This window comes from Anolis sagrei, chromosome 5, assembly GCF_037176765.1.
Source record: "Anolis sagrei isolate rAnoSag1 chromosome 5, rAnoSag1.mat, whole genome shotgun sequence".
NCBI lineage: Eukaryota > Metazoa > Chordata > Lepidosauria > Squamata > Dactyloidae > Anolis > Anolis sagrei.
Genome location: NC_090025.1, coordinates 83044111 through 83068663, shown reverse-complemented (window position 1 = coordinate 83068663; position 24553 = coordinate 83044111). Strand labels below are relative to the sequence as shown.

General features: G+C 38.2%; 2 protein-coding genes across 3 annotated transcripts in view; one reads left to right on the top strand and one right to left on the bottom strand.

Annotated features, from left to right (window-relative positions):
* COG5 (component of oligomeric golgi complex 5) overlaps window positions 1-24553 on the bottom strand; it is a 307163-nt gene that overhangs the window by 218045 nt on the left and 64565 nt on the right. The window lies entirely within an intron of this gene.
* GPR22 (G protein-coupled receptor 22) lies at window positions 14041-21140 on the top strand. Of its 2 annotated transcripts, none has more exons than XM_060778380.2 (3): window positions 14041-14501; window positions 15442-16421; window positions 18450-21140. In XM_060778380.2, exon 3 carries the CDS (start codon window positions 18458-18460, stop codon window positions 19727-19729), a length of 1272 nt encoding a protein of 423 aa, XP_060634363.2. In that variant the 5' UTR covers window positions 14041-14501; window positions 15442-16421; window positions 18450-18457; the 3' UTR covers window positions 19730-21140. The 2 variants fall into 2 exon arrangements, with proteins under 2 accessions (XP_060634363.2, XP_060634362.2); XM_060778379.2 differs by having other exon boundaries at window positions 18403-21139.

Here is a 24553-nt window from a genome sequence, read left to right as displayed (position 1 = left end):
ATGTTCCAGAGCAGGCAAACCAGACAATCTCCACATCAACACTGACAAAGAAACAGCAAGAAATACTGTTTACCCAGAAGCATAAAGACATTACATATATTAGAAATCAACACCTTTTCATTATTTTCCAGATCACCAGACTGGGCCACAGCAACGCGTTTCAGGGGACGGCTAGTATCTATATAAATAAAAATGTAACGTTCATTTGTGGGATTAATATACCTCAAAAACCACTGGACTAATTGACACCAAATCTAGACACAATACACCTATCAGGCCAACAAGTGACCATCACTCATAAAAACACTAAAAGACACAATGGAAGGGGCTTAAAAAGCCAAAAAAAAAATACAACACATGTGCAAAACCACACATATATAAATATTCACAAATATATACACACAAAACACATACACACAGACTGGGCCACAGCAATGCATGGCAGGGGACAGCTAGTTTGTAATAAAAGAATGAAATCTTATGAAGGCTGCAACATTCAGGGTGAAACCCACCACTCCCAGTTTTCCATCTAGTAGCTTCTTTTTCTTTAGAGAACATTTCACTGTCTTTGGTATGATCTCTTTGAAACACAATCCTGAGGAGGCAGGAGTAGTAGTTCATACCAGGGCTTCTTAAACCTTTTCCAATGTGAGATATTTTTACATGACCTCAGATAGATAATAACAACAACTTTATTTTTATATCCCGCCACCATCTCCCCAAGTAGATTGGGGGTGGCTTACATAGGGACAAGCCCAAATCACAGATAAAACAACAGTCAAATAAAAACATAATACAGTACAACAACAACAACAACAACAACAACAACAACAACATAAAAGCAATATCATGGCTGAAAGGCAGAATCAGAGCTGGGTCCAGGCTCAAGTAAGTGCAGTGAAATTCCAAATTAGAGTCAGGAAATGTGCAAAATTCAAGTGTGCCAGTCTAGCGAGAGTACCTATGGATGGATGGATGAATAGGTAGATGTAAAATACAAATCAAACATTTATTGCTAAATATTAACACTTGGAAGGATTTCTAAATAGGCTGATTTTTCTTTTTATGAAGTACAGATGAAGCAATTTTTGCAGAGCCCTGCATCTTCTTGCCAGGTAAGAGATAATCATCTTGTAAAATCAAGCATTGTTCTTTGGATTTAAATAATATTTTCAAGCAGTGAATGGCTGAATTTATGGATACAAAATCCGTGAATATAGCTGACCACCTGTAATGCTGAAGGTATTATACTTGTAATTTGTGAAGAAATTTAAACCATTATTGACAAGCTGGAAAATATCCAGAAAAGCCCAACCAAGATGGCAAAAGGTCTGGAGGTCCTATGAGAAATACCTTAGAAAGCTAAATACATTTAATCATAGAATCAAAGAATCTAGAGTTGGAAGAGACCTCGTGGGCCATCTAGTCCAACCCCCTGCCAAGAAGCAGGAATATTGCATTCAAAGCACCCCCAACAGATGGCCATCCAGCCTCTGTTTAAAAGCTTCCAAAGAAGGAGCCTCCATCACACTCCAGGGCAGAGAGTTCCACTGCTGAACGGCTCTCACAGTCGGAAGTTCTTCCTCATGTTCAGATGGAATCTCCTTTCTTGTTCCACAATGTATTGTATTGTCAAAGGTTTTCATGGCTGGAATCACTGGGTTGTTGAAGGTTTTTCTGGCTATATGGCCATGTTCTAGAGCAGTGGTTCTCAGCCTTTGGGTCCACAGATGTTTTGGCCTTCAACTCCCAGAAATCCTTACAGCTGGTAAACCGGCTGAGATTTCTGGGAGTTGTAGGCCAAAACACCTGGCGACCCACAGGTTGAGAACCACTGTTCTAGAAGCATTCTCTCCTGATGTTTCACCTGCATCGATGGCAAGCCTCCTCAGAGGGGCTTGCCATAGATGCAGGCGAAACGTCAGGAGAGAATGCCTCTAGAAAATGGCCATATAGGTTGAAAAACCTACAGCAACCCAGTAAATACATTTAGCCTGGAGATGATAAGATTGAGAGGGCATTTGATATGATAATCATCTTTAAGTATCCAAAGGTATGTCTACTAAAACAGTGGTTATCAACCTTTGGACCCCCAAGTGTTTTGGCCTACAACTCCCAGAAATCCTAGCCAGTTTATCAGCTGTTAGGATTTCTGGGAGTTGAAGGTCAAAACATCTGGGGACCCACAGGTTGAGAACCACTGTACTAAATGGTGCAAGCTTTTTTCTGCTGCTCTAGAGACTAGAACATGAACCAATGGATTCAAATTGCAGAAAGTGATTCTATCTAAACATTAGGAAGAATTTTCCGATCGTGAGAGCTGTTCAATAATTGAATGGAATGACTCAGAGGGTGTGGATTCTTTATAAGTGGTTTAAAATAAGTTCAATTGCTTATCTTAAGAGTGTTTTGAAGAGGTATTCCTACACCAAAAAAGGTTGGACTGGATGGAGAATGTGGTACTTTTGAACCATATGATCCTATGCTTCACAACACATTGTGTTACAGAGCGATTGTATATTTGAAGAAATATGTGTTTTTAAAGTTCATTATTTCAGAATCATTTTTATTATAACACTGTAGCCAGATGAATCCTCTATAAACCTAGCTAAGATGGATGTGAAATTATGACAATTAACAGAGAGAAAAAATAAGTTAGAAATGAACATGCATATATTCTTAGGGGAAGAGAGTAGACTATAATATACCCTTCCAGAATATTAGAACAAAAACTAGTATACAATCCTACTTTTAAATGAATGTTTGCCATGTATATATCTATGTGACTAAAAGAGCCGTCCACGGAGAAAACTTTGTAACTGTAACGTATTTGTAGAGCAAAAATATCCACAAAGATTATTTCAATTTCCGTTGCTTACATTTATTTGTCAAAACTAGATTAATTACAGCTGAATTCTGTAAATCTGTCTTTTTTTGGCTCCAGCAGCCAACAGCTGTAGTGCCATCCATTTTCCTTAAAAGCCTTACAGACGTGAATTATGTTTATTTCACAAAATATGCATTGGAGAAACTTCACTTTATGTTAAAACAAAGCAAACTAGGCAACAGTCACACGGTATTCAGTATGAATGTACAGCTACTGACATTTGAAGAACACAGAGTGAGAATGTTGCAAATAAATATGGATGAATAAGTTCACAGATTTGAACTAAAGAGAAAACATGATGGATAGTTTTAATTACTTTTATTCATCAGTTAACATACAAAAAAAATCTGGTTGCTTAAAGGAAAGTAAGGCGCAAATTTATCACTGATGGGGAAGTCATAATTTTAAATGGGGCTCTGTCATTGAGTCCCATACCATGCTAAAACAGTGGATGTGGCTCTTAATGAGACATGCCGCATTATCACAGGGTGTCTGCGCCCTACACCACTGGAGAAATTACACTGTTTAGCCGGTATTGCAGTACCTGACATCCGCCAAGAAGTAGCAACCAATAGTGAAAGGACCAAGGCAGTGACATCTCCGGCCCACCCCGTTTGGGTATCACCCAGCACGTCAACGACTTAAATCAAGAAATAGTTTTCTAAGATCTACAGAGACACTCGCTGGAACACCTCAACAAGCGAGAGTCTAAAAGTGGCAGGCTCAAACCCAGAACCTCAATCAATGGCTGATACCAAATGAGACTCCCTCCTGGACACACAGAAAACTGAATGACTTGGAAGGTGCTGAACAGTCAGCACTCTGGCACCACGAGATGCAGAGCCAACCTTAAGAAATGGGGCCACAAAGTGCTCGATATGCGAGTGTGGAGAAGAGCAAACACAGACCACCTACTGTAATGCAACCTGAGCCCTGCTACATGCACAATGAAGGACCTTCTTATAGTAATACCAGAGGCACTCCAAGTGGTCAGCTACTGGTCAAAGGACATTTAATCAACTACCAAGTGTGCAAACTTTGTGTTTTGTTTGTTTGTTTTCAATGCAATACAACTGTTTGGTTCGCTCCTGACACAATAAATAAACAAATAAATAAAATTGAATCCCATTTTAAAGCAACTCTTGATTCTATGCTTTTTCACAACAAGCAAAAACATACGTAAGTTTGGTTTTGTCATCTGTGCTCCACCACCAGGAAAAGCAGTTGCAGTTATTAGATTTGTGGTATATTTTCTGCTACTTGGATCAAATGAAATGATAAGACTATAGTCTTCACATTGTTACAATGTTTGTTAGAACACACTGTGGCCTGGAGCTAGTGGATCAAACATGTCCAGCAACCTCCCTTAGGAAAATTTTCGTCCTTGCTAGTTACTGGTTTGTCTAAGTGGACTATAGTGGTGCAAGACAGAGATGAGAGAACTTGGATGGTAAATGTCCATATCATTTTCTTAATTCACTACTACCAACACCAAGAGTTTGAGACTTGTAACTCTGTCCTAATTTTATTAGCACTTTTAGCTAAATGCATATATGTTCTCATGCACAGAAAGTGCCATTATATGACTGCAATACCTGGTTTCTATTACAGTGAAAGTAGGAGAACATGGATTAAAAGGAAAGTTGGAATTAGGAGGTAGGGTGGAGACGGGAAAGAGGAAAAAAGACAGTATCAAACATATATATAACATATATATTTATAAACATTTTCCCCATCGCTTCCAGATCGCTTGCTATATCCCTTTATTTTGTACTTTATCTTAATTATAGTAGTCACCTTATATTTGACATATCTTGGCCCTTGGGTCATTCATCATTCAATTTTTAAAAGAATTTGTAATTTTTCTTTTTTTAAAAAAATAATAAATTTGTTCCAATCAGTTTTATTTGATGTTGATCTATTTTGGGCTACTTTTTGGGTCAACAGATCCATATTAATGATATCCATGGCTTTCTCAATCCAGTTGTTTGTTGTTGCTGTCTCTTTTGCTTTCCAGTAGCGGGCTATACTTATTCTTGCTATCGCAGTCATGTCATTGACTTTTTATCTCTGACCAATGTGTGTGAATCTATGTGTGTCTATTAGGGGGTTTTGGTTTTGTTTGGTTTTGTTTTGTTTTTCTTTTCTCTGTAAGGCAAGGACTTTCATGTGGGTATGTTTACATGTATATATGCCTTTCATGTGGGTATGTATATGTATATATGCCTACACATGTATACACTGATATATATATTTCTTATATAAATGTCAGCATTTGTTTTTGGGTTTATGTTGGTGTTATGTCCATGTCTTTCACTAATAAAAATAAATTGCAAAAAAGAAAAAGAAAGAAAGAAAGTGCCATTATATTTTATCTGAATATAAAAATATATTATACTGATTAATATAGTGTCCTTCTCTCAATGCTGAACAACACTCCAAAGCATCAAAATCAGCAGCCATGGACATATGTGGTATCCAGCTTCAGTCTAGGGTCAAAAGCTGTAAATCAGAATAGAGTCCAAGAAAGTGGCAGAAGGGTCATGAAGACAATCCAATAGTCATAAAACAAATGCTTACAAGAGATGGACTGAAGTTGAATCCAGCCGTTTGCCTTGAGAAAATCACTTGTTTGTAAAGGCAGCCAACTCAGACCATGGCCACATTCCCAGCAAACACTGAAAGGAGTGCTGTGTTTTCCTTGAGGCTAGGAACGTGGCTTGTCACTCTATCTGTAGGACAGGATCTGGCCAGGAGCCGACATCTTCGCCTTTCTCAGGGATAGGGAGATGATCTTTCTTCCAGCCCCTCTTCCTGCTATGAATCTGGTTGAAAAGGACTGACTATTAGGCACCTTCTCTGACTTGGGTATGTCTGTTCTCTCTGCTTTGTCTTCTGAGTAAGACAAACTTTGGGGGGGGGGGGGATACAAAAGCAGGCTGTCCAGCTTTCTGGGGGTGATGAAGTTCTTGATCCCAACCTGCCGACCCTATTTATTTTAGTTCCAAACTGCTGTACAAGTTGAGCAATCCTCATCCAAAATTCCGAAATTGTTCACATGTGTGGTTGAGTAAGTGTTTAGACTTGGGTTCCATCTCTACGACATTTCATCATGTATATAATGCAAACACAGACATTTCAAAATCCCAAATCCAAAGCATTTCAGGAAAATGGTACTTGTAACATTCCATTCTGTGGCGCTCATCTTAGACTGTTAAATCAAAAAAATAGTTTTCTAGGATCTACAGAGACACTCGCTGGAACACCTCAGCAAGTGAGAGTCCAAAAGTGGCAGGCTCAAACCCAGAACATCACTCAATGGCTGATACCAAATGAGAGACTCCCTCCTGGGCACACAGAAAACTGGGCGACTTGGAAGGCTCTGAACAGACTGCGCTCTGGCACCACGAGATGCAGAGCCAACCTTAAGAAATGGGACTACAAAGTGGAATCCAAGACATATGAGTGTGGAGAAGAGCAAACCACAGACCACCTACTGCAATATAACCTGAGCCCTGCTACATGCACAATGGAGGACCTTCTTGCAGCAACACCAGAGGCACTCCAAGTGGCCAGCTACTGGTCAAAGGACATTTAATAGAATACCAAGTCTGCCAATGTTGTGTTTTGTTTATTTGTTTTTTTAATGCAATACAACTGGTTTAGTTCGCTCCTGACACGATAAATAAATAAAATAAATATTAGACTGTAGTTTTATCACTGCTCTGTTTGATTTATTCTGTCACAACTTGTGGGGCAATTGGTTCATTATTATGGCTTTATTACCTTATATAAGAAAGCTTGAAAAAAAATCTGTTCCTGGTTTGAAAGTGTTATTCCTGTTTAATTGTGCGGTGCTTACTTTGAAAGTAGTTGTTATACTCCAGAAATTTGTGGCTACCACAAATTATGTTGAATTGGTTGAGTCTCGATGAGATATTCATTGAAAAAGGATCAAAACTTTTGCTGCAGGATCTCCAGCAAAAACAAAGTTTTGGTAGTTTAATAATTTTTTTCCATGTTTTTACAAGAGAACCAATTAGGAAATGACATTTATAACCCAGGAACAAAAATCACATTACATAATGTTATGGGGAGCAAAGGGAGGCAAAGTGCAATGCTCCTCATAATGGCCACCCAGTACTTGGACCATGTCCCTTTATTTAACTGTAAACTGATTTAACACAACTTGGTGTTTTCATTATTGCTATTTCCCTCCATGTGCCAGTTCTTTTTTTCCACCAGGAGCCACAAAACAAACCACATATGTTTATTATTTTTCAGTAGACAAAAAAAAAATCATTACACTAAAATTCAGAATTCCTTTACTTCTTACATGGCATGTTTAAAGTTGACTTGAACAACCAAAATTTGTTTCTAATGGAGAAAAATTATATTTAAAACTCTGTGATTGATATTTTTTTTGGTCGTGTCAGGAGTGACTTGAGAAACTGCAAGTCACTTCTGGTGTTAGAGAATTGGCTGTCTGCAAGGACGTTGCCCAGGGGACGCTCAGATGATTTGATGTTTTTATCATTCTTGTGGGAGGCTTCTCTCATGTCCTTGCATGAGGAGCTGGAGCTGGTAGAGGGAGCTCATCCGCGTCTCTCCGGATTCGAACCTGCGACCTGTTGGTCTTCAGTCCTGCCGGCACAGAGGTTTAACCCACTGCGCCACCGGGGGCTCCTGTGATTGAATTGATGGAATCCAATAACTCACACAGGACATATATATCAAGCTTTGTTATATCATAAAAGATTATTATATTTAGAGTTCTAGTTAACTTTTTGGTGAAAACATTAGTGGGAATTAGTTCAATTAAGCATAAATAAATATGCTTGAGCTAACTGAACAGAAATATTTTGCAACACTTAAATCCATTCTGCTGCCAGTATCCATTAAAATGCTGAGGCTCTGGTCCAGCTAAAACTTCTGATAATCAAGCCTCTTTTTTTTAAAAAAAAAAGTTGTGCCGGTTTCAGCTGTTCATTTAACACCTCTTTAGATCTGATTCATAGAATATTCTACAAAAATAACACAACTATAGACAGTGAACAGGCATGTAGCCGGGGGGGGAGGGGGAGGGGCTTGAGGGGCTTCAGCCCCCCCCCCCCCGAAATTCTTATGGTGTTTCGCGAAAAGGCCTTACTGGTGCATTATTTAAACTGTTATGTTTATTCATATCATGATCTGATCACCATACTCAATATATCCCATATGCATGGGGGTATTGGGGTAACGATACAAAAGGTTTGCTAGGGTAGACCCTCTTTCACTCAGACTCAGCCCCCGCACCCCCCAAAACAAACTCAGCCCCCCCCCCCAATCGAAATCCTGGCTACGGGCCTGACAGTGATTATTGTGTAATTTTACTTAACGCAAAAAGAAAACCACAAACACGTGTTAATCAGAGAAAGGCAACAGCTTACCACAGCTAAATTTGTATTATTATTTAATTTTCTGTTTAAAGCATCTATCCCAAGCTTCAAGTGGATCATAAGGGTTAAAAAGCCTTGTATGAATTAAATTTCAGGCCTTGGAAGGGTCTGTAGAGGCCTTAACACAAGGTCCAAGGCACTCTGAACCAGATAAAAATGGCAATGTATAAATTTGGGGAGTCTACATTACAAGCTGGGGGCTGTTTTCAAAAACGGTATTGCTCAGCAATTCACTAAAATCAAAACATTCAATACTGAATACTGACCTCTCTACGAAATCTGGAGACAAAGCTTCTTATATATATATATATATATATATATATATATATATATATATATATATATATATAACACTCCTCAAAGAATAATGCAATTTTATAAATGTAATTGTACCACAAGCTTGTCAATCATATAATATATATCTAAAATATTTATGTGTTTCACAAGAGGTAATAATTCCATTCACAGTGGAGGGTACTTTCAAAACAATCGTTCATCAAATGGCACAGAAAAGGAAAAAAATGTGATAATTTGTGACAATGGACAGAGGAAACCACTGAAAATGTTCGTTTCCCGCAGTCTATTATCCAGCATATCTATAAAACACATAATTACATACTCTACTGCCCATTTTTCATAAAACATCTAACTTAAGACAAGAATATGACTCACAAAGAAGTGGAACATTAGCTGCCCTTTGTCATTTCAATCAAAATCCCATATAAAATGTTAGTTTTCACAGAGTGTTTTATTCAATATGTCAGCCTAACTATTTCTTCATATACTAATTTTCCATATGTACAATGAGATTTCTTGCAATCTCAAAACTGTAGTCTGAAACCTTGACTTCACATTTTTTTGAACGGGATCTGAAATGGAAGTTACTAACAAGAGATCTTGGCGCCACAATGGACTAGTGACGGAAAACTGAAATTTAGGGTGAATCAACTACAATAAAGGTCAAGGCACTGACAATATAATTGAAAGTATCATAATGGCATAGTCAAAGCAATGGTATTCCCTGTAGTAACCTACAGATGTGAGAGCTGAACCTTAGGGAAGGCTGAGCGAAGGAAGATAGATGCTTTTGAACTGTGGTGCTGGAGGAAAGTGCTGAGAGTGCCTTGGACTGCGAGAAGATCCAACCAGTCCATCCTCCAGGAAATAAAGCCCGACTGCTCATTGGAGGGAAGGATACTAGAGACAAAGTTGAAGTACTTTGGCCACATCATGAGGAGACAGGGAAGCTTAGAGAAGACAATTATGCTGGGGAAAGTGGAAGGCAAAAGGAAGAGGAGCCGACCAAGGACAAGATGGATGGATGGCATCCTTGAAGTGACTGGACTGACCTTGAAGGAGCTGGGGGTGGTGACGGCCGACAGGGAGCTCTGGCGTGGGCTGGTCCATGAGGTCACAAAGAGTCGGAGACGACTGAATGAATGAACAACAACATCATAATGGCATTAAGGTGTGGCAGGAACTGGTTTAAGAGACAGTTCCAGTTGTATGCTAAAAAGAAAAAATAATAATGTGGAAAAGAAAGCAACACAATGGTGACATGCCATATGATGAAAAATTAAAGTTCAAGGAATATAATCGTTTAGGAAAACAGTGACGAAATATCAGACTAAAAGTTGGCATCTCCACATTTAGAAGCAGTGTACTGTTGAATATTGGTCAGTGTAGATCTGGTCTAAGACTCGTATTGTTACTGAGCGCAGAAATAAATGTAATAATATAATAAGCCAAAACATTATTCCAAAAAATGCAGTGTCCTGTCTGACTTTTCTGTATGGATCCAATTGCACATGTAAACCACTAGGTCATAGGAAAAGATTAGCAAAATACTCCCCTAAACCACCACATTAGCTTAAATTATAGAGGAAAGTATACCCTTTAAAACAGGGGTCCTCAAACTAAGGCCCGGGGGCCGGATGCGGCCCTCCAAGATCATTTACCCGGCCCTCGCTCAGGGTCAACCTAAGTCTGTAACGACTTGAAAGCACACAACAACAACAACAACAATCCTATCTCATCAGCCAAAAGCAGCTCCATACTTCCCATTGAAATACTAATAATTTTATATTTGTTATAATTGTTCTTCATTTTAATTATTGTATTGTTTTTAAGTGTTTTTTGCTCTACAAATAAGATGTGTGCAGTGTGCACAGGAATTCATTCATTCTTTTTCAAATTATAATCCAGCCCTCCAACAATTTGAGGGATTGTGACCTGGTCCTTGTTTTAAAACATGGACACTAGTTTTGGGGAGCCTACAAGTGTCTAGACCACGGATCCTCAAACTAAGGCTCGAGGGCCGGATATGGCCCTCCAAGGTCATTTACCCGGCCCTCGCTCAGGGTCAACCTAAGTCTGAAATAACTTGAAAGCAAAGAACAACAACAATCCCATCTCATCAGCCAAAAGCAGGCCCACACTTCCTACTGATATACTAATAAGTTTATATTTGTTAAAATTGTTCTTCATTTTAATTATTGTATTGTTTTAAGTGTTTTTTGCACTACAAATAAGATATGTGCAGTGTGCATAGGAATTCATTCATGTTTTTTTCAAATTATAACCTGACCCTCTAACAGTTTGAGGGACTGTGACCTGCCCCTATGTTTATAAAGTTTGAGGACCCTGGTCTAGACTAACAATATGCATATCTGTTTTACTGAGCAAGCATATTTACTGAGCGTGATAGAAACCAGAAGGGTCAGCAGTTTGGTACAGGTTCTCAGAAGACATAACAGTTTCACTATTTCCAAGGGATTCACCAGTAAAAAAACAAAGCTGATACAAGAGTGGACATTTCTGAACATGTAGGAGGTTATGATTCCGGGAGAATATTCTGCAGCCAATTTTCCAGTTCTATGAAAATCTGGCACTACCGATCTAATGATCAAAGAGAATAAAATTAAGCACTAAAAACTGCTTTCAACAACTACTCACATATATTTGTAGAAACAGATGTCCCTGGAGCAAGTTTATTTTGTTCACTTTAAAACTAGCCATCTTATACATCCTTTCACTTTTATTATCTTTTCTACATCTACTACAATGCAACATTCACAACAGAGGACCTTCTCACAGTGACACCAGAGGCACTCCAAATGGTCAGCTTCTGGTCAAAGAACATTTAGTATATTCCCATGTGTTTTAAACTTTGTGTTTTTAAATGCATTTTAACTGTACCCTCAACTTGCTTCTGACATGATAAATAAATAAAATAAACTTTTCCAGTACTTACAGCTGTGATCCAAAGAGGATACTATTTATGCTTGCATATAAGATAACATGCCAACTCCTAGGTCTATCTCTTCAGTTTTCATTGCTGTAATTCCCACATCCAAGGACTCAAGCCACTTGTGAAAAATGGAGAGTGCATTCTCACTTTGTCAATGTCCCCATTGGATCGCAACCTACAGTTATAATGAAACTTTAGACTAGTGGGCTTTTAAACCTAATTAAAAACATTGTGAAATAGTGGTTATTCAGTGATCTAAATGAACATTCTTGACTCACTTCTTGTGGGTTTTTTCGGGCTATATGGCCATGTTCTAAGGCATTTCTCCTGACGTTTCGCCTGCATCTATGGCAAGCATCCTCACCTCTGAGGATTGGCTGCAGACCTCAGAGGTGAGGTCTGCAGCCAATCCTCAGAGGTGAGGATGCTTGCCATAGATGCAGGCGAAACGTCAGGAGAAATGCCTCTAGAACATGGCCATATAGCCCGAAAAAATCCACAAGAACTGAGTTATTCCAGCCATGAAAGCCTTCGACAATACATTCTTGACTCAATCTAAAACAGAATCACAACTCCATGATTTTATTGTTCATCAGACAGCAACCACCAATAATATTTTTATTGATAAATGGGCAAATATTAAACACTATTTATATGAATATAAAAATACAAAGTGAACAAAAAAAAAAAGGTTAAGATCAGAATCTCAGGAAGCCAGTCTTTGATGTCTCCACCAAAAAAGAGAAATAAATAGTCTCCATACGATTATATTAAAGAAGAAGAACAACAACAACAACAACAACAACAACAACTTTATTATTCTACCCCGCCTCCGTATTCCTGAAGGGACTCAGGGCAGTTTACATGGGGCCAAGCCCAAGGCAGAATACAATTAAAAGCAAAGCAATAACAATTAAGATACCATAAACCAGCATAAAACAGTGTAACAATAATAGCTAGCAACAACAGTAACAACAAGACTAATTTTGGAAGGGGGGCGGGAAGAGGACCACTATGCAAGCTGGTTAAAGGATAAGGTGGTTCAATAAGGTGGATAGCAGCGTATAATAGCACAGAAAATATCATGAAAACATAGCAAATTAACAGGATCAGAATCAATGGGATTGTGGCGCAGCTGGCTGAGTGTCAGCTGCATTAAGCTCACTCTGACTGAAAGGTCATGAGTTCGAAGCCAGCCCGGGTTGGAGTGGGTTTCCAACCAATTGTGTAGCCTGTTGCTGACCTTTGCAACCCGAAGGACAGTTGCATCTGTCAAGTAGGAAAATTAGGTACCACCTTAAAGTGTGGGGAGGCTAAATTAACTAATTTATGAAGCCATAAAAAAGACTCCTGCAAAGCACTCCAGCAGAAAAGCATGCGGGGAATGCGTAAGTACTTCATCAGTGTCGCAGATGGACGATGAAAGCAACAGCTCCCCTGGCAGCCAGAAAAAGTTAAATGGCCTCTGTGTATGTCTGTATATGTTGTATGTTAAAATTGGCATTGAATGTTTGCCATATATGTGTACACTGTAATCCGCCCTGAGTCCCCTGCGGGGTGAGAAGGGCGGAATATAAAAGCTGTAAATAAATAAATAAATAAATAAATAAATAAATTGTGGGCCCTCCAGTCCAACCCCTTTCTGCCAAGAAGCAGGAAAATCACATTTAAAGTACCCTCGACAGATGGCCATCCAGCCTCTACTTCAAAGCCTCTACCACACTCCCCCTGGGCAGAGAGAGAGAGAGATCCACTGCTGAACAGCTCTCTCCCCCCATCAGTTAGTTCTTCTATAAAAGCTGTAAATAATAATAATAATAATAATAATAATAATAATTGATATTGTATGAAGATTGTTGCATTTCTCAATGCTAATAATCAAACTTTATACAACAGTATTTGTCTAAACTTTGACCAATTATACAAATTAAATTATGACTTACAAAAAATAAGAATGACAATGAATCATTTTAACTAATATGAATGCAAATTGTTTCCCCTAATATTAGCATTCCAAAACTGCAGTTTCCAGTGTTTTGTATAATGAAGACAGTTTACATAAAGAAAGTGTCAAAAAATGACCTGCATGTAAAAGATAACAGCTAAGATTGGGTGCTGAGCCTGGACATCCATCAGTGGTAGGCACAGAACAAAGTCCCGAAAATAGAAAGTATGTATATACAATATGATTGTTTAAATATAACAAAGGTACCCCTTCACCTGTTTGCCCTGTCTACTGTGATCTCATGTAGCACACAGTACTGTACAACCCTGAAAACATACTGTACAAAATGAAAACTACAGCCAATATCCTTTAAAAATGGAAGAAATTACACATAAATGACTTTTTTTCCAAAATACTGCCCTTTAAAAAAGAACCCACTTCTTAAAAAGCAAAAAATTAAATTCACTCCCATATGCATGAAGCACTGTTTAAGCCCAACATCACTGACCAATCAAAATTAGTGAATGCACTGCATCTCTCTGCAGTGAAGGGAAGCGACAAGGTAGGCTGTCATTCTGCACAAGCTGCCCAGAACAAGGTCTCCTAAGCAGCAAAATTGCTCCGCTTCAGATCGGCCAGACCGTTATGCTGTCTCTGGAGACACGAAGCCTTCAGTATGTTAAATTACTTTCATTATGCATTTGGAGATGCTTATTGATTCTACGGTCGGAAGTGGGAGACTGCAGCAGGCTCCGAGAGCAGCATTGCATGCTGTATGCATGAGCACAGCGCTGAAACAATGGCACAGCAGAAATACAAATATTCATTAAGGTCCTGTTTTGGAGTGATGCTTTTCACCCTCTTTCCCCTCTATTCTGCTAACAAGTGAGAAAAATATTTTTTAAAAAATCAAAAGCAATGAATCCCTCCAAACTGGAACTGCTCCACCAGCTTCAGGAATTTATTCAATCCTCAGTAAAGGTAAGACACAATCCTTATGACTATCAGAAAATATGTTTATGAAGGGGGGAGGGCTCTCTAGTTCTATTTAAAATCCTACTTTGATTTTTCTGCTCTTTTGTCTTACGGCACACACAGTGTTCTCATTCATATATGTTATATTGCATTTAAAAGGATCAAATCCTTTCCAACTGCGTTATCTGCAAATACATAAGATGTAGAAGATTATCAGGTTTGTGTCAAAAGAGCTCTTACGAGATGGTACAGCTTAAAGTTCCAGCAGATTTTCCCCCCTCAAAACAGCTAAAATGGATTAAAAATATCATACAACCACAGCCACATATGCAGCAAATATATTCAAATATTCCATAAGGGATGTTGCTTTCTGGAGGATGGGTTAAATGACTAATTCCCAATTTTGCTCATAGGGGAAAATCAGGTTCTTTTTTATGTAACTGTGAAATGCTTTGGTATCGAAGGTATGTTTGAAGAACGTGATGTAAATAAGCTCACAGAAAGTACCAAATTCGAAAGGCGTGTGCAAATTAGGATAGCTATCAGCCCCACGAAGCAGCTGAGGTTCTTACATGGTCACATGAAATCAAAACAGTAGTGTATAAACTAGTCTCTCAGTAGAGCTATATTTCGTAGAATCTACTAATGTATTTAAGAAAATACTGCAGCACTGAATTTGCTTCCCGATTTCTGCTATCTCCTTTTAATACGTTTCGATATCAAATCAAAATACAGCTAAATGAAAAAAGGGGTGGGGGTGGGAGATTTGCCATGTTGAGAAACACTTAACACTGCATACTTCCTGCAAATAATGTTTTTACATTATCTCACAGAAGCCATATATGACACAATGCGGAACCAGACTACACCAGATGAAAATGTTTAATTTCTATTATTTAAGGATCTCTATTTTAACAAGTTTCTTTTTTCTTTCCATGGCACACAGCATCCAATTCAGTTTGGTTACTGATGACATGAAGAATCCAGTTTCCTGGGGATATTCCTTGCAGAGCTTCAGGATGTGCTTATAATATATGTTTTTGAACAGGGGAAATTATGGAGTTCTATATTACCCCTCAAATGGTGTGTAACACACTTGTGTACACAGACAACTAAAAAGACACCTGCTCAAATGAAAGATTTATTCGGTGGCTTATTGCTACAGGAAAAATGGCGAGCATCTCCTGCAAGTGGATTTACAATGTAAAATCAGGATTGTGGATATGGCTGATGAACGAAGGAACATTAAGGAAAGAATTCCCTGAAAAAATATCTGGATAACACCAACAAGGATTGAAGCAAATTTGAATGGCTCTGCAGAATGTTATTTGGGTTATTTCTACAAATGACTAAAGTTTAAGGAAACAATCATAAATAGGCTGATGTAGATCATGGCTTCAAAGGAAAACATGAAAACTGGATTATTCGAACAAACAGTAATTTCTATGACAAATCTGCAACACGGGAGTAATGAGCAATCTATAACTCCAGAATAATGACTGGAGATGAATAAAATCAGTACACACCTATAACAAGAGGATATAGTGAATTAAACTGGTTTCAATTTTTATTTTGCTACTACAAGGAGTGGGGGAGAAGGATGGTGCCAAGCAACACAGAAGAGGAAAGAAACTATGAACCACTGAGAACAGGGCTACTATCCACTGATGGATTAAAAGATCATTCTTTTTCATCGGGTTCTGCTCCGTGGAAACGTATTAGGAAATTAAATGTTTTTGTTTACTCTTCTGCTGGTGTGCTGGAACAAAAAGAAAACTAAAATATTCTGTCAGGCAGGAAACAGATCGCAGCCATCTCTCTGTTGCCAGGTGAAAACGCATGTCAAAATCTGTCAGTGACACCATGTATGAATTTATGACAAGCTGCTCCTGCGAGCTGAAGGGCCCTTGAGGCAACAGAAAACAGGTAGGTCAGAGGCGGCATGATCCCAACCTCGGTTTAACATTTCCAGAAGGAGCCCAGCTCTGGAGATGTGTGTTGTTTTAATTACCTTCCCATTTGAACCGTTCTGCTTTTATTTCACCAAGTATCTAACTAATGTGACAAAGACCTGGTGTTTAATGTGTCTGTCGAAAAGTTAGCACATGCATTTTCTCCCATTTTTGCAAGATTTCAAATTGCATTCCTCTTTAAGAATGAGCCTGGATATGGTTTGTTTCAGTTTATCGACCATGAGTCCGAATTACTCTAAATACAGGCTTGTACCTTAAGATTCATATAGCGACAAAATGAATTGTCATATAAGCTATTCCATGCTTTCATGAGATGATTGGTTGTGTTTTTATGCTGCAATTTACTAAATAAGTTTTTTTTCTTTAAATAAATATATGTCTGCTAATTACTGAAGAACTAAAAAAGCTTCCAACTGAAAGGACTGTTTTTTGCAATTCCATCGAGTCCATTTTTAACTTTTCAAAATTCATTTTTTGAAGGACAGACAAATCATAGTAATGAAGCAATCTAAAGTATGTTTTATGATGAAATCTCCTTCAAGTGGCAATTCTGTACACTTACCTAGGAGTAAGCCCTACTGAACACAGTGGAACTTCACAGTAAATGCACAGAATGAAACTGTCAGCAAAGAAGGTTTGGTTTTCAGAAACAGCTCATAACCCCCCAAATACTTCACTCTGTAATCATACAATGTTGAGGGTGTGGTCACAGCATAAGTCATAGCATTGCAATTACTGCTATTCCATTGAATTGTGTTCTTCATAACTAGAGGAATAACACTCTACCCCATAAATCATCAGCATACAAATCCAATTGATGTCACTATTTGTAAATTCATTGTCATAAGTATTCATCTCACTTAATGAGGTAACAAAAAAATTGGGATCTAGTCCTCTTGCTACAGGCACATTAGTAGCTCAACAATAAGAACCCCTTTTTGCTAGAACCTCCTGGAATGGAAAATGCTAAAGAAATTCATTACATTTATTATATGCAGAAATAATTTCATAATTCATAGGGTAATGTACATTCACCTATACTTTTTAAATAAATACACTTGATTGCATTATTATGTACTCATGCAAAAAGCCTATGTACGATGACACTCAAAAACACACAGGAAATACAAGCAATTTCCAGTGCAGATATAAGAGTAAAATTTATGCCATATGGATTATTTCCAATATGCCATTCAGAATAAGGTTATTAACTTGAACTTGTTAGAAAAGTAAAAAGTAATGTTTATCTTTTTGACACAGTAAACCTCCCCAGCCCCCCCCCCCACACACACACACAAGCATTATATAAAGTTGGCATAGTTTTGCACAAATCAAAAGTTATGCATACATTCAGTTTTGTAACACAAATGCTGTCTTTGTTTAACATATTTTGTTTTATTAACAACAGTCTCTTTGGGTTGTTGTAGCTTTTTTCAGGCTATATAGCCATGTTCTAGAGCAGTGGTTCTCAACCTGGGGTCCCCAGATGTTTTTGGCCTACAACTCCCAGAAATCCCAGCCAGTTTACCAGCTGTTAGGATCTCTGGGAGTTGTAGGCCAAAAACATGTGGGGACCCCAGGCTGAGAACCACTGTTCTAGAGGCATTCTCTCCTGACGTTTCGCCTGCATCTATGGCAAGCATCCTCAGAGGTAGTGAGGTGAGGATGCTTGCCATAGATGCAGGCGAAATGTCAGGAGAGAATGCATCTAGAACATGGCCATATAGCCCAAAATAACCTACAACAACCCAGTGATTCCGGCCATGAAAGCCTTCGACAACAGTGTCTTTTTTTAAACCACCCAAAATTCCTGCAAACTAAGCACAACAAATTTCCTGAATTAACCAAAGCTATTTTTTGGTAGATTATTATTAAATTAATTATTAAAATAATCTAGAATCAAGCAGCTTCATCTCTTCTCTCTCATATTTCAGGGCAAAACAAACTTCCAACAAAAGAATGTGTTTCTCTTCCATTCCAGAAGTCAACATGCAGTCTGAATCTAACATTACAGTTCGAGATGCCATTGATGACATCAACACCAATATGTACCAGCCACTGTCTTATCCATTAAGCTTTCAAGTGTCTCTCACTGGATTTCTGATGTTGGAAATAGTATTGGGACTTGGCAGCAACCTCACTGTATTGGTACTTTACTGCATGAAATCCAACTTAATCAATTCTGTCAGCAACATTATTACAATGAACCTTCATGTTCTCGATGTAATAATTTGTGTGGGATGTATTCCTCTAACTATAGTTATTCTTTTGCTTTCACTGGAGAATAACTCTGCACTCATCTGCTGCTTCCATGAAGCTTGTGTGTCATTTGCAAGCGTTTCCACTGCAATCAATGTCTTTGCGATTACTCTGGACAGATATGATATCTCTGTGAAACCTGCAAATCGTATTTTGACAATGGGAAGGGCTGTGATGCTCATGACATCAATATGGGTTGTCTCCTTTTTCTCCTTTTTGATTCCATTCATTGAAGTCAATTTCTTCAGTGTTCACAGTGCAAATACTTGGGAAAACAAGACACTCTTGTGTGTCAGTGCAAATGAATACCACACAGAACTAGGAATGTACTACCATCTTTTAGTACAAATTCCAATCTTCTTCTTCACAGTCGTAGTAATGCTAATTACATATAGCAAAATACTCCAGGCACTTAATATCCGAATAGGCACAAGATTTTCTACGGGACAAAAGAAAAAAGCAAGGAAGAAAAAAACAATTTCTTTGTCTACACAACATGAAACCACTGATGTATCACAAAGCAGTGGAGGGAGAAACGTAGTCTTTGGGGTGAGGACTTCAGTTTCCGTGATAATTGCTCTACGACGGGCTGTAAAGAGACATCGCGAACGGCGAGAAAGACAGAAAAGAGTCTTCAGAATGTCATTATTAATCATTTCAACTTTTCTTCTCTGCTGGACACCAATTACAGTTTTAAATACTACAATTTTATGTTTGGGCCCAAGTGACCTTTTGGTAAAGCTGAGATTATGTTTTCTAGTCATGGCATATGGAACCACCATCTTCCACCCTTTACTATATGCATTCACTAGACAAAAATTTCAAAAGGTTTTGAAAAGTAAAATGAAAAAACGCGTCGTTTCAATAGTAGAAGCTGACCCTATCCCAAACAATGCTGTAATCCACAACTCATGGATAGAGCCTAAGAGGAACAAGACAATTACTTTTGAAGGCAATGAAGTAAGACAAAAGTGTTTAGTACCTCAGGTCGTCACAGACTAGATTTCAGTATTCATTATCTTTGAAGAATAACTGTATGGAAAAGATGAATTAAATTGCCAAATTAAGATTTTTAAAAAATGAATGAATTGGCTAGATGATAATTGTTTGACATGTGTTGAATAGATTAGGCCTGTATATTCTATTTCTGCATTAGTCAAGTTGTGTGTTGCATGGCAGTTTGTTAGAGTAACATCATGAGTATATTTTGTCAATATTATGTCCTCCAATATACATCTAAGTAAATATTTTCTTAAAAAATAGCCTTAAAACAGTGTACACTTTTTGAGTTGCTGTAAATATATCAAGATTTGTTTTTAAGCTTTCTGTCAGAGACATAGTTGATGGAGAAGCTTCATGGCATTAAGGTTTTGTTGGCTCTGTTCTGACATAATATACAACTTTCTGCAATAGATTCCAAACTTGCAACCAGAATCAGAAGCCTGATATTATGATTACATGTTTAGTGCACAACAGGGATGTTTACTCTTAACAAGAAATATACACACATTTTTGGCCGATGCAATAAGTGCCCTTGCAAACAGTTTTCATTTGAACAATCTTATAGGAGCTTATGAAGGAAACATAAAGGAAAAACAGTGAAACACTGTTGTGCATCTTTAAAACTCCATTTAAGCTCACTGTGGGGCAGGAAGGCATTCCTCGAGCACATATTCACCAATGTTACAGTATAGAAACAGTAAGTTTCTCATGCACTGATGAAGTCCATGTTCCATATTCACAGCTACCCAGGATTAGAATTTGAAGTTGTTCACCTATATCCCATGGTTATAATCTCAGGCTTTCCAAAGTCACTGTATAGTTCTGAAAAATAACAACACCTTTTGTGGGATATAATCAAAATGGCTCAAGAACTCATCAAGTCATGTAATCAACAAATGAAGTGTATCACCTAGTCTTCATCATAAATTACTAATCAGCTACGCAAGCCCTAAATTAGAATCATTCTGATTTTATAATAACTTTTTCTTCCTTCTCACCTTTTCTGAACTGTAGTGTGGGTTCAAGCTGTCAGATTGCTAACAACTTATTTGCACAAATGCATCACTGGACAGAACCACGAGTATTACAAATAATCTATTCAAACCACATGTTCCACATTTGACTTCTACAAACTAGATATTTTCCCCGGAGAAAGTATTCAAGGGATTTGCATTTTATTACATCTCAAACAAACAAGATAGTGTACCCAGCATCTAATACAGGGTGAGGCAGCATAACTTCATTTTTTCAAAACTTAATAAAACCCATTGTATGAATCAGAAATTTATTTATATTTTTATAATGTAGGCGCATACCTAAAGTTTTGTTTTACGTACTTTTGAAGATCAAATTAGGTAGGTGACATCCCCTATTCTCCATACACTGAGTAAACACATTTCTGGTGTTTGTCATATAATAATAATAATAATAATAATAATAATAATAATAATAATAAAATAAGACTTTATTTGTACCCCGCTACCACCTCCCCAAAGGACTCAGTGCGGCTTACATGAGGCCAAGCCTGCAGTACATCAATAAAACGAAGGCAGTAACAAAATAATCAATACAAAACAGTAAAATAAATCTCAAAACAACAATAAACAATAAACAATAACAATGAACAATAACATACAAGCATTTAAAAACCTATGGCCGTCATGACTCTTGCCAGCATAGCAGGCGTTATGTTGGCAATTTCTTCCTGGATGTTGGTCTTCAAATCTTGTAGGGTCCTTGGACGGTTCACATAAACATGGGATTTCAAAAAACTCCATAGAAAAAAATCACAAGGAGCCAAATCTGGAGAGCGGGCCGGCCACTCCAAATCCGCTCGAAAAGTAGGCCTCAACGGCAAAAGCACTCTCCTCACTGTTAATAATAATAATAATAACACTTTATTTGTACCCCGCTACCATCTCCCCAAGGGACTCGGTGCGGCTTACATGAGGCTGAGCCCAAACACAACAATACAAGCAATAATCACAACAACGCATAATGGCAACTGAACTGTGTCAGGACAAAAGTTCGTACTCCTGCCTCTCGAACGAGACCACTTGCGCTCCGCTATGTCTTCAACCGACTGAATGGTGCGCATTTTTAAAAAGGAAGTTATGCTGCCTCACGCTGTATAGCAATTACAATTTGGAATATTTTTGGAACAGAGATAGCAGCGCACACTGGAGCAGTGGTGCAAAACCTATGGCCCTCCTCCCAAAATTCCTGACCATTGGACATGTTGGCTTGGGCTTCTGGGAATTGGAGTCCCAATCCGCTGGAGGGTCATAAGTTGTGCAACACTGCACTGAGCAATAATGAACAACAGTTCTCCTTTATAATATTACCTACAGCTTCACTCTACATTGAGGAGAGAACTCTAACGTTTATCTTTTCATACTAGGTCTTTTTTGCACTAAAATACCACGCAGAAATGAAAATCTTTTACATAAATTGTAAAATCTTTTAAACAAATAGTAAAACGGTTACTTTTCGTGAGTTATTTCTATGATAAAATCCCACTTTCATTCAGTTCAAGTAGAATGTGACAGTGACACCAGTATCAATACTTGACTCAAACTAACCCAACATGTGTCACTTTGTCATGTCACCTTAGAGCACCTGATGCATTTAGATCCAGAGAAAATATTTGGGGGTGGCAATATTAAAACTAGAGTTTAGATCAAGGGTCCTCAAACTAAGGCCCGAGGGCCGAATACAGACCTCCAAGGTCATTTACCCAGCCCTCACTCAGGGTCAACCTAAGTCTGAAATGACTTGAAAGCACACAACAACAACAACAACAACAACAGCAATCCTATCTCATCAGCCAAAAGCAGGCCCACACTTCCTATTGAAATACTAATGTTTTTAAATTTGTTAAATTGTTCTTAATTTTATTGTTTTTAAGTGTTTTTGCACTACAAATAAGATATGTGCACTGTGCATAGGAATTCATTCATGCTTTTTTCAAATTATAATCCGGCCCTCCAACAGTTTTAGGGACTGTGACCTGGCCCTCTGTTTAAAAAGTTTAAGGACCCCTGGTTTAGATTCGTCCAAATTCATAAATGGGAAGGTCTGATCAATCGCCAGTGTTCTCCATGAACATCAAATACTTTCTATTCTCAAGGACAGTTTTATCAGGCTTTCTCTTCACTCAGTTTACATTTGAGTTTTAAGATGAGTGTAGAAAACCTTATCAAATTCATGAGGGTCACAATAATTCAAAAGGCAGCTTGAAGACACAGAAATGTCACTGAGAGCCTTTTGGGTCATTAAACTGGAGACTGGTAAAGCTGCCATGTTACGGTGATAGAGTCTTTTGTTCAAATTACATGAAAGGGCTCCCAAAGCAATGAACAAATAAAACCAATTTTAAAACACAAAAAATAAGACCCTTTTGAAGCAAATTAAAATACTCTTTAAAAACGCCAAAGTGCAATCCAATAGCAGTCCTGTAATCCAGTTCTGAAACTGTTAAAAAGTCAGCACTAGGGTTGTTAAACCTTCTATGGCAGGGGTCCTCAAACTAAGGCCCGGGGGCCGAATGCCCTCCAAGGTCATTTAGCCAGCCCTCGCTTAGGATCATCCTAAGTCTGTAATGACTTGAAAGCACACAACAACAACAACAACAATAACAACAAACCTATCTCATCAGCCAAAAGCAGGCCCACACTTCCCACTGAAATACTAATAAGTTTATATTTGTTAAGATTATTCTTCATTTTAATTATTGTATTACCAGTATTAAAAAAACTCTAAAATTAGAACAGCACATCAACAGAGAGGAAACAAACATGGACATCTAATCACCTCTCAACAAAAGATTGCTCTAGGCACTGCCAGGCAATCAAATGCTAATCAAGGTGGTCAGTTGAAATATTCACACCTAGCTCCAGCAGGCAAGAGTCCTTTGTCTCACCCTGGTCATTCTACAGATATATAAACCCCTTTTCCTCGTTCCAACAGACCCCACTACCTCTGAGGATGCTTGCCATAGATGCAGGCGAAACGTCAGGAAAAATGCCTCTAGAACATGGCCATATAGCCTGTAAAAAAACCTACAACAACCCAATTATTGTATTGTTTTTAAATGGTTTTTGCACTACAAATAAGATATGTGTGGTGTGCATAGGAATTCATTCATGTTTTTTCCAAATTATAATCCGGCCCTCCAACAGTTTGAGGGACTGTGACTTGGCCCTCTGTTTAAAAAGTTTGGGGACCCCTGATCTATGGCATCAATATTCCGATTGAAGTCCAAAGTTACATTCCATCTAAGATTCAAGGCTTGACAGCGACTACTTTGAGAAATTGAAAAGAGTATTAATGTGAAAAAACACCTCAGATTAGGCCACGTGCTCTATGCCATGTATATTCAAGTAAGACTCTACAAAGCAGATCTGTAGATTCTTGTGGTTTTTTTCGGGCTATAGGGCCATGTTCTAGAGGCATTTCTCCTGACTTTTCGCCTGCATCTATGGCAAGCATCCTCAGAGGTAGTGAGAATGCTTGCCACAGATGCAGGCGAAACGTCAGGAGAAATGCCTCTAGAACATGGCCCTATACCCCGAAAAAAACCACAAGAACCTAGTGATTCCAGCCACGAAAGCCTTCGATAATACAGATCTGTAGAGTTTCAAAAGATCTCTCAAGAAAGAGATGAAAAACCAAATCCTTTGTTTTTATGAGACGGATTCACCTTCAGTTAAAAAAAGCCATACTAACGTCATAGATCACAGGAAGGGAGATACACAATCCTATACAGTTACTTTCAGTTTTATGCAGTGCTTTACAGGGCAGGATGACTGAATGCAGATGTCA

Coding starts and splice junctions, on each gene's coding strand:
- GPR22 (XM_060778379.2), top strand. CDS start 18,428: ATGTGTTTCTCTTCCATTCCAGAAGTCAACATGCAGTCTGAATCTAAC.